This window comes from Arachis ipaensis, chromosome B02, assembly GCF_000816755.2.
Source record: "Arachis ipaensis cultivar K30076 chromosome B02, Araip1.1, whole genome shotgun sequence".
Taxonomy (NCBI): domain Eukaryota; kingdom Viridiplantae; phylum Streptophyta; class Magnoliopsida; order Fabales; family Fabaceae; genus Arachis; species Arachis ipaensis.
The window spans coordinates 99,912,680-99,923,426 of record NC_029786.2 but is presented as its reverse complement, the minus strand read 5'-3'; the positions used below and the strand labels follow the sequence as shown (position 1 = coordinate 99,923,426).

Here is a 10,747-nt window from a genome sequence, read left to right as displayed (position 1 = left end):
TTCATCGACAAATTACTAAACATTAAACATACACCTGCATTCCAACTTATCCTATGGCCGTCTAGCCTAAGTTTTCACAGAACATTATATATTAAATGCAAGAAACCTAAACCATACCTTAGCCGATTTCCACGTAACGACCAAAGCTATTTATTCAAAACCCAGACAACCCCTCAAAACTCAACTAATCTGCTTCCTCCAAGTTCCAGTATTCACAATTTCAAGCTCCAATTATTTATTTTCAACCTAATACACATTCATAATACATATATACCCAATTTAATACTCAAAGCTCAAATTTAAAGAAAATAAAATAGAATTATCGTATCCTCACCTTATCCAAGCTTCACATAAGCAAGAGTGAACGTTTCTCTCAAGCTAATTGGATCCTAAAACATCAGAAATCAAAGAAATTCAATATTCCCAATTAAAATTCGAAAATTGGGGGAAGATGAAGCTGAGAGTGATTAAATAAGTTACCTATGAAATTGTTCCGATAGAAATGTAGAGTTCGACGCGGTGAACGCGTGGCCGCAAACGGTGCGGCGATTGGAGCTCGGACGGAGAAGTTACGGGGATCGGAAATTAACATGAGGGTTACGGGAATGTTTCTCGTTTCTCTTCTCCCTGGAAGCTGAAAGCTTCGTTGCTGCAGTAATGAGGGAGAAGACAAAGCTGGGTTCATTTAATAGGGCTGGTCCGGTTGAACCGACAGCCCGGTTTGGGTCCGGTTCAACCGGTTCGGTCCTTTCAGTCCAATCTTAGACCGTTTTCTTCAAAATTAGTGTCAAAATTCTCGTTTCGATGAGCTCTACCCTATTTTGATATAATATTCGCATTTCTAATCCTTCTTATTAAAAACTAATTTATTAACTAATTTAACCGGGGTTTACAGATACACACGTGGACTGATGAGTCAACAGGATAGTTTCAAAAATTGGACAAATAAGTCCCTCAACCCTAAAACTACGTCGTTTCCCGTTTGGCCCTAAATAACCCATTCTTCTTCCTCCTCCTCTTCTGTAAGGACCCCGTCTGCACCGCCCTTGAGGCTGCCGATGGCAGGGCCAACTTCAAAGATGACGTTTGGTCCAGGCCCAGCGGCGGTGGCGGCATCAGCAGGGTTCTCCAGGACGGGGCCATTTGGGAGAAGGCTGGAGTTAATGTCTCCATTGTTTACGGCATCATGCCGCCAGAAGCTTACCGCGCTGCAAAAGCTACCGCTTCTCCTGACCAGAAGCCTGGTCCTATCCCGTTCTTCGCCGCTGGAATCAGCTCCGTAAGTGTTTTCCCCCATTCAATTCTTTTCGATTTCAGATAGAATGGGAAATGACATCAACCTTTTTCAGGTTTTGCATCTGAAGAACCCATTTGCCCCAACCTTGCAGATTATGATTTTTCATCCTTATTTCGGAGCTGTTTCTTATACCATTATTGCTACTGTTGTCTACCAATGACTTATACTCAGGTAAATGAGAATCTCTTCAAGTGAATCAATTACTAGATTTAGGCTTTGTAGGATATGCTTACACTTGGTCTAACAATCAGGTTGGGGAAGCAAATATTCAAGAAAGGCTAGATAGAGCAGTGGCAATAATAAATTGGAAGGAAGCATTCCTAGAAAGAGTGGTAAAGCATTTTCAAAGATACAGATCAGACCATTGTCCAATCCTAATCGATGTTTATGGGGAGAGCTTAAAAAGAAAGAGGCCATATATTTTCAGATTCAAAGAATGTGGCTTAGAGACTCTGAATGCAAAGAGATTATCAAAAGAAGCTGGGCTGTGAACTATGATCAGATTGAAGAGAAACTAGGAAAGTGCAGCAAAGCATTGCAAGAATGGAGACTGAGTTGGAGAACTTCTTTGGAAAGAATCCGTTGGAATCAAAAGATATATCCAGAATTGTAAATCACAACCACTTTACTATTGAATGTTCCACATGATTCTCTGATCATGGGTGAGGAGATATTTGGTCCATCGCTTCCCATCATCACGGTAGGAATAATTTAATCAAGGCACCTAAATAACTGTTTTATATGACATTATTTTTGCAATTTATTATCAATCTGCAATAGTAATTGATATGTGCTGCTTTGGAAGATCAATAATAATGATACATGATTTTTGGGTAACAGGTGAATAAATTGGAAGAAAGTTTTGATCTGATCAATTTAGGAACAAAGCCTCTGGCTGCATATATATTTACAAATAACAAGAAGCTGAAAGAGCAGTTTGTGAAGAATGTTTCTGCAGGGGGATGCTTGTCAATGACATTGCCTTACATGTAATGTTCATTTGTCTTTTTTTTTTTATATATATATAATCTTTTCAATCAATGCACGAGCTTGCATGTGTGTGTGCTAAGAACTAAATAACCATTCAGAGTTGGAGGGTTACCCTTATTTCGATTTTAGATGAAGAAGAATCATGATATAAAATAACCTTCTGACAATGTTTCTAAAGATCATTCTCATAAAATATGTTTATGTTTCACTCCACCAAAATATTTAAGCATCTCAGCTAAGAAGATTGAGGATGCATCCATATATGAAGAATATTTATAATCACTCATTTTCTATGTATTCCTAAAATATGCAAATATTAATATTAATATGAAGTGAGAATATTTTTCATCTCTGTTTTGTTCTCTTTTCCTGGTGTAGCTTATTGTTCCATCTCACTCACAAATTGAAGGAACAATTCTGAATTTGAAAAAGGCACAGGCAGACTTAGACAAATTCTTCTATTAAGAAGAGATTAAATGGGCCCAAAGATCTTGTGTGAACTTGTTGAAAGCGGAGAATAAGAACACTCGATTTTTTCATCAGCAGGCATCTCAACAAAGGAATAAAACTGAAAGAATCACTGATGACGAATGAAATCTCTATAAAAAAGACAAGAAACAGAGTATATGGTTCTCCCTCTTCGACAACAAATGCACACCGGAACCTTCTCAGTCTGGATGGTGGTTTTTTTGGAGGGAGAACCAGAGTATTCCTGCGTTTGATCTTTGGTCTTCCTTAGGGTTTAATGTAATTTTGTAAAAACTTTGTGGGTGTAATAGACATTGTACACAAGGAAAGGGATGAGAGTGTATATAAGGGGCAGCACACAAAACGACGTCGTTTTGAGTGACAGGGACTTATGTGTCCCTTTTTCAAAAGCTCCATCCCACTAACGTGCCACGTGGGAACGCCGTTAAGCCAGGTAAGCAGAGGGGGAGCCAGGTCAGCCTTTTCCGTCAGGTCTGACGGTGGCTTATGGACAGAATGACTGATCCGTCTAATTTTTAGGGACGTCAGGGACTTAAAAGTATTTTCCAATGGTCATGGACGAAAATATCCGCGGGTTAAAAGGTCAGGGACTAATTTATCCTTTTCTCAAAAATTAATTTACCAACTTACATATATTGGATGATCCGAATAATTTATAATATATTCATCCGGAGCAGCATAATTCTGAACCATTTTTAAATATAAATACAAAGAATAATTTTTTTTTCACTTCTTTATGTGCTTCAAACTTCTTCTCCCAAGCAACCTTTCCTTCTCTCAATAAACCTCACACTCTATATGCATATACTGGCTGGGTGAGAGGCTCATTTTATAGAGCCATGGACGTTGCTGCTTACCAGGGTGGAGGAGCTGTCCCCTGCATGCAGACAGCTTCCACCACGCCCGCCCCGTGTTAGGCGTTGGGAATCTGCGAGCCCTGCTTCACCACGCCCCCGGCGTGCTACGTGAAATCCCTGCATGCGCACCATGTCATCACGCCCCCGGCGTGTTGACCCTGATCCATACACCTGCAAAACACCCCTCTCCCCAATATTCCGCCAATACACCAACCTACTTTCCATATGAAAAATAAATTCTGTCAGAGCACAAGCAGTGTTTGTCAACTGAAACATGAAGCATTATCCAAGCAAATAGAGTGAAACCGAAAGGGGAAAAAAAAAAGCAAACCAAGCAAATAGGCATAGTCGTGCAAGGACACACTACTGACACTCATAGTTTAATAGATATTAAATAAAATGTTTGCCAAATCGGAAGTAGCTCAAGAGGCAACAATTTTATTTGTAAAACTGGAGCTGTTATAAAAAGCAGAAAGCTTGAATCAGCACTTCCCTCTCTGCTAGATTCCACGCTCATACATGAAAAAATTGGGTCAATAATAAGAAAGATGAATTCTTGATCTAGCAGAAATTTGTATGATCAATTAATATTTCATATTTGGTAGTAGTTCCTAAAAAAATAAATGTGATAGAAATTAACAAATGATCACTTTTCTCATGATGAATTATAGAAGAATCGATTTTGAGGACCAGCAATTAAACAAATTAAAATTACAAAAATTAGTTTTACTCTTACCTCTCCAAAATAGATGCTAGGCATCCCCAATAAATTTCCGAACAAACATTGCATTCATAATTCCATTAACATTTTGTGCAAATAAAAATCACTCATTTCCCTTTAACTTAGTGCTTCAATATTTATATAAAAGAAGGGAAGGCAAAATCCTAAGCTTAAGTGGCAGAAATTGGAAATACAAGGAGCAGTTCCCTGTTAATATGTTCTATGTAGGAGTAGTGCAGTGCAACAAAAACAAGATTGCGAAGAATATAACATCCATTGAGATTTGAAGTTTGAAGATTGAGCAGATTGCATATTACTCCAGGCAAGCAAGTCAAGGTATATTGGATGAAACAATTTGCCTACCTTTGGTGGAAGTTCTTCAATGGAGCAAGAGCTCAGGATCAGTGTCCTGACCCTCCTCATATTATGCAATATACAAATTTCTCTAAATGTGATAAAAACTCATAACGATGTTATGTGTATCTTGGGAGGTCTGGAGGATATACAATAAGAAAAAGAATGATATATAATATAAGTAGTAAATATGTACATTACTGATGTGACAAGAACCACAAACACAGAACTAGAGAGCCTGAAAAGCAGCATGTGGAGATGCTGGTTTGTGGTTTATGCATCTTGTCCATCCCTCGTCCGCACCTCTGTTTCTGAAGTTTGCTTTTTCGACAAGATTTGACTTAAAAAATGATCCATCTTGAGAAGACTAACATGAGTAAGGAATTCCCCTCCACTTGGTAGTTGTTGAGCATGTGAACCCCATTCAAAGTTATCAGTAGCGGAGGTCAAGATATCTAACCAGACACCATGTAGCTGATCCATGTTTTCAAAAATTCCATAACTTCCATCTAAGAATGACTTGCGACTTTTCACTCCATCACGATTCGTATTCACATATTGCTTTAGAATTTGAGCAGCTTGAGCAGGAGACTCCGCATGATGACATAACTCTCGGGCATGATTGATGGTGTCTTGGATATATTCAATACCACCAATCCATGGAGGCAACATGGAAGGGTGTTGAAGCAATATATAGAATAGATAATCAGATATCTTCTTGCATGCTTCACGTTTGCGTTTGCCTTCCTCACCAGGACTAGGACTAGTGGAGTGGTACACAATCTCTGTTACAACATGCCAATAAATCACATTTATTGCTAAACTATTCCTTTCAAACCTATGATTGCTATATAGTATGTTGTTAAATATAAGTTTTTTCATATCGGTATCCACCTCTTCCAATCGCTCATTACGGAGCAGATTAAATTCCAAGGGTAAGATTTTGTTGAACAAGTAGTCTTCAATGCAAGATGTGGTTGTCTCTTTTAAGCAAAGATCCATCAGGCTGAGTTGACTCATGTATAACTTGTCTTTACTGCCTGATAAAATTGATCGAAAGCGAGAAATGAAAGAGTACATTAAGTTTAGCAAACAACTCCTCTCTCTTTTGGTTAGCCAACACATTGTCCAATCAGACAAAGTAATGGCAAAAAATGCATAAAGCTCAAGAAAGATTGCCCCAATAAACAAAACATATGTTATATCAACATCAACCCTTGAGTAGGCATCATCACCATGAATCACAAGAATGAATGCAACCACTGCACATGTTGTGGATAAAGCACTCACCAATCTTAGAAAGAGTCCTTTTTTGGTATAAATTATAGAGGCCTTTGTGTAGAGCACATCAAATAAAAACCCAAGTTGCACTTGCACCACTTTAAAGGCACTTGGTGGTTTCATCTCAAGCACACATTCTTTTGCCAAATTAAAGCTTGTAGTTAAATCTTGATCTTCTACGCCTAGATTTGCATAAAGACGTTTGACTAAGGGAAACAAAGAATATCCTTTGTGAATACATTCCAATTCAGGGTCCCTAAGGATGTGATCTGAATTTGGGATTTGTAGCGTGACATTTGAAGGCAAAGACTTCCTAAATTGGTCGGTGGTAGCAGACCTTAGAACCCAATTTCTCTCAGAGTACTTGATGATTCCGGAAACAAACATCGGAATGGCCACAAATGTTAGTGCATTGTTTCCCCATGACCTTAGGAAGATGTAGAATGCAACACTGACTTGGACAATTAGACCAAGCAGGTGCCTCCTCCATAAGGTGTTGTCTTCCAAGGAATAAGCAGTGATTGTGTCAGGGCCACCAAGATGCAATAACAGAAAAGGTGCCCATAATGCTTGAACAGATTGGTCTTTGCTCTCTCTTTTGGAATTGGACTTGTCAACCTCTATTTGGTTCGTGGCAAGTGTCCCCAATGCTACAGTTGCTAACTGATCTGCCGTCAAATATGTCACCCAAACAACAAAATTTAGGATCAATCCTTTGATGCCACTTCTTTTGTGTTTTCTCATTGGACCACATATGATCAGGATAACTTGCCATAACAGGCTTAGTAAAACCAAAACACGTATCTCACATTTGTTCCACAGTGATAGTACGGACTCCGGGAAGATCTCCATCACTTTCTGCTGTATGCACCAGTACGGACGTAATTGAAGAGGAAAAACTTTTAGTGAGAAAAAAAAGTTGGATAACATTACAAATACAATTTAAATTTGTTCGTTATTTAACATTTTTACACTTTTTCGTTTGTATAATATAATAAAAAATAGAAAAAGTCTAGGGGACCAGCAATTTTATCAAATTCTGGCCAGTATGTAACCATCAAAGAAGAGTGAGCCATTGGATGAAATCTCACATTAATCTCACATCATTAAAAGTCTCATGATGGTTATTTGATGGCTATAAATCCCAAATGTTGCTGACCCCCTAGCATTCCTCTAAAAAATACCTGACAACCAAGATAAATTAGCCAAAATCAGCCAAAATTTATCATTAAAGTTGATTGGGTTTTTATTAATAAGTTTGAAGAATGGCAATAGTTAGATCAAGGGAAAAAAGTAGTATTTCAACCATTCAATTGTTTAAAAGAAAAGAATAATAAGTTTTTAAAAAAATAAAAAGAAAATATTAATGTGTAAGCATTGTTTGGATTTGTGGTAACATAAGGTGAAATACAATTTTTCAATGAGTTCAGAGTACAATGCGATGTTTCCGATTTCAAGATAGAGGTGTAGAAGTAATTTGCTAATAATTTCAAATGTTTTCATTTTATGTCAAGTGTAACCAATCATATTCCAATAATAAATAATTACTCTGGGTTATGCAATGTTGGATGTCAACATAATTCTTCTTAAAATTATAACGAAAGTAACGTACTAAACATAATTGAGATTTGGATAATTAATCAATACTAACATTTTTATCATATAATAATGAAAATGCTAGAGAATCAAATATGAAAAATCAGAATATGTAAGAGATATAAATTGGCAATGCTAGTTAATAACACCACATCTTTCAATTACTTGATATAGTATTTGTTGTAGTAATTAGTAATTAGTAATTAAGTGATAGAAGGACATACCGTATAGTGCAAATTAATCTACACACAAGTTTTTGCTTCTCAAATTTCTTCTAATTTATAAGCTGACAATGGAGAGAGGAAATGAAAAGAACATTAAAGATAATAATTTAGAAGTTAGAATAAGGATTAAATTTTTAGAGGAGAAGAGAGGGATGATGGTCACACACTTAAACTATATGGAAAATGATTTAATTTTTTGTTGTAACAATAATGTGCAATCATCATGCTATATATAGGGATTTATAGAGACTACAGTAATAATAAAGTGTTACAAAGGCATCTTACTTTGAGGATGCTTATACAGTAAGACGAGGACACACACGAGCAACATGTTTGTAAGGATGATGAAATAATTTAATATCAAGCTACAATAATTTTGGAATAAATCTAAAATCACATATTCTATTATTAATTTTAAGAGTAATATATTAATGGTCAGCATCTTATTCTATTTCTTACCAAAAAAATAAAGTAAATTATACAATAAAGATATAAATTTACAGGTCTTTTTTTTATAGAATGAAAAAAGATTGAAAAAATTAAGATTCGCATTTTGAACATCAATAAAATAATAAAAAATAACTATAAAAAAATGTATACTCTTTTTATACAATTTTAGTCTGTATATAGTAAAATGTCCCAAAAAATAATTATGAAAAAATATAGTCTAGCTTGATCACATTAATCTTCAATGTTAGTTTAGAAAATTAGAAGATGTAAAAATTATTTGCTCACATTTTTCGTTATTGTGTGAAGTTAACAGTGAATTTTCAGTAAATTTGAATATATATATATTCTGCATTTTAATTTTATTCTAGTATTATCAAAGGATTATTTACTAATATACTCTCTTCAATTCCCTGTCAAAAGAAAAAGAAAATTATATGAATAAAGTATTATTTTTATTCCAAATATTTGGGATAAGTTTTAAAGTTGTTCCTAACGTAATAAATTGTCATATTTAAGTTTCTAACGTTTTAAAATATTGTTCTGCCGTTAGGAATCTATTAACAGAATTGACGGCAAGACAAAATTGAAATAATTTTAAAACACTAGTCGTTGAGGGCAAAAACGATACATTACTCTTGAAATAATTACCAAATAAGTAAAATGAAAATAAATTTTAATGGAATGAGTTGCATTACAAATTCAAGATTTTACTCATCAGATAATACTTCTAGAATGATTAATAGATAAACTTTAAAAAAAAAAAAAACAAATATGATACATATACAATATATATAGTATGTCTCTAATGTATCCTACTATCAATTCTGTTAATAAATCACTAATAATAAAATAATTTTAAAATAATTTTAAAATATTAAAAATTTAAATAACATAATTTAAATATTAGAAATTTAGAGGTATTTAAAACTTACTCTAAATGTGAAGATAAAATCAATACCTTACTCAAATTATATTCTTGCCGTAACAAAATTATCTCTATTCTGTAATATTTTGGATAATGATTATACTTTGCGTAATAGTTAGAATGGATTGCATTAAAGTATGACACGCATAGTCAAGCAACAAATCTTATTTTATTCTTTCTTCCCAACATAAAAAGTAAAGGAATAAAAGTTACACGAAAATTAGCAAATATTCTTAGATATCTGTGAAGAGAAATGTTAGGGCTAGTAAAATTTGTAATATTTAGTTATCAATTAATTATTATCAATATTTTTAATAGTATGAAATGATATTTGATGGTGTAGAATTAATTATTTTTTTTATAATTAAATACTGATCAAATAATTTCAACAAAAATACTAATTCCCTAAGCTTTTTCATATGTGAATAGACCCTTGCATGCATGTGTGCGTATAACGTGAATTTTTACATACGTTAATGAAAATTAACTTTACATTAATAATAATTTTGAAAATAATATATATAATATGTGCAACTAGATCGCATTGTCTTAAAAATTCACAAGATATAAATTATTTACAAAGTACACAATATTATATATAGAAAAGTTCTATGGTAGCATTAGTTTTGGTGGCTAAAGATGGCATAAATTTGACCAACAAATAAAATATTGACATATGACAAAAAAATTAAATCTAAAATAAAAATAATTCTCTCTTTCGTAATTTTTTATGATTATTTTGATCAAAATAATCATAAAAAATTATAAGAGAAAGAATATTATTTTGGTTTTAGTCTTTTTTCCAAAATTACAAAAAGAAAAAATAATTATAAAAAAATTATTTTAGTAAAAATAATTATAAAAATTATTTTTAAAAAATAAAAATAATAATAAATTATTTTAGTAAAAATAATTATAAAAAATTATTTTTTAGAAATAAAAATAATAATAATAAAAGTAATTAAAAAATAATTTTGGTGTTATTTTTAGAAATTACTAAAAAAAAAATAATAAAAATAATTAAAAAATAAAAATAATAATAAATTATTTTAGTAAAAATAATTATAAAAAATTATTTTTTAAAAATAAAAACAATAATAAAATAATAATTAAAAAATTATTTTGATAAAAGTAATTATAAGAAAGAAAAAATCATTTTAGTTTTAGATTTAATTTTTTTTGCCATGTGTCAATATTTTATTTGTTGGTCAAATTTATGCCACCTTTAGCCACCAAAACTAATGCCACCATAGAACTTTCCTTATATATATATTAATAAGTAGCTTCCCCATCATAATTTTATTAGATGAGTTTCCAATTTTAATTTTAAGGGCCCATCTTATTTGTATTATTATTAACTGGCTAGGTAATATTCTGATCATTTAGGAAAAACAATAAAACATATTCGTCTCGTGTAAAGTCTTAATCTGAACTTTTATTGCTAATAATGATAATTCAAATATTCAACTTAATTGTATTATATATTTCAATAGCTATCATTTTTGTTCCATGAAAAATACTTGGGCACCATAACTTTTTTATTCTTTTCCTCTTACTTTAGAA

General features: G+C 32.9%; 2 protein-coding genes across 6 annotated transcripts; one reads left to right on the top strand and one right to left on the bottom strand.

Moving 5' to 3' along the window:
* LOC107627821 (aldehyde dehydrogenase family 3 member H1-like) lies at positions 984-3,431 on the top strand. 4 transcript variants are annotated; one of them, XR_002358006.1, is made up of 6 exons: positions 984-1,279; positions 1,350-1,468; positions 1,549-1,629; positions 1,725-1,997; positions 2,138-2,286; positions 2,666-3,418. XR_002358006.1 is itself a non-coding variant. In XM_021116320.1 (3 exons), the coding sequence occupies exons 1-3, from the start codon at positions 1,956-1,958 to the stop codon at positions 2,706-2,708; spliced, it is 234 nt and encodes a 77-aa protein (XP_020971979.1). In that variant the 5' UTR covers positions 1,480-1,955; the 3' UTR covers positions 2,709-3,431. The 4 variants fall into 4 exon arrangements, 1 of the variants encoding a protein (XP_020971979.1); XR_002358004.1 differs by having other exon boundaries at positions 985-1,279; positions 1,549-1,997; positions 2,666-3,413; XR_002358005.1 differs by lacking the exon at positions 2,666-3,418 and having other exon boundaries at positions 985-1,279; positions 1,549-1,997; positions 2,138-2,469.
* On the bottom strand, positions 4,311-8,006 carry LOC110269046. 2 transcript variants are annotated; one of them, XM_021116318.1, is made up of 2 exons: positions 7,810-8,006; positions 4,311-6,850 (listed from the first exon to the last, which is right to left on the bottom strand). In XM_021116318.1, the coding sequence occupies exon 2, from the start codon at positions 6,839-6,841 to the stop codon at positions 4,982-4,984; it is 1,860 nt and encodes a 619-aa protein (XP_020971977.1). In that variant the 5' UTR covers positions 6,842-6,850; positions 7,810-8,006; the 3' UTR covers positions 4,311-4,981. The 2 variants fall into 2 exon arrangements, with proteins under 2 accessions (XP_020971977.1, XP_020971978.1); XM_021116319.1 differs by having other exon boundaries at positions 4,311-6,847.

What these genes read in the sequence shown, in the direction of transcription:
- LOC107627821 (XM_021116320.1), top strand. Translation starts at nt 1,956, where the DNA reads ATGGGTGAGGAGATATTTGGTCCATCGCTTCCCATCATCACG. An exon ending in CATCGCTTCCCATCATCACG is followed by an intron (nt 1,998 to 2,137) that starts GTAGGAATAATT and finishes TTTGGGTAACAG; the next exon opens with GTGAATAAATTGGAAGAAAG. An exon ending in TCAATGACATTGCCTTACAT is followed by an intron (nt 2,287 to 2,665) that starts GTAATGTTCATT and finishes TTCCTGGTGTAG; the next exon opens with CTTATTGTTCCATCTCACTC.
- LOC110269046 (XM_021116318.1), bottom strand. Translation starts at nt 6,841, where the DNA reads ATGGAGATCTTCCCGGAGTCCGTACTATCACTGTGGAACAAATGTGAG.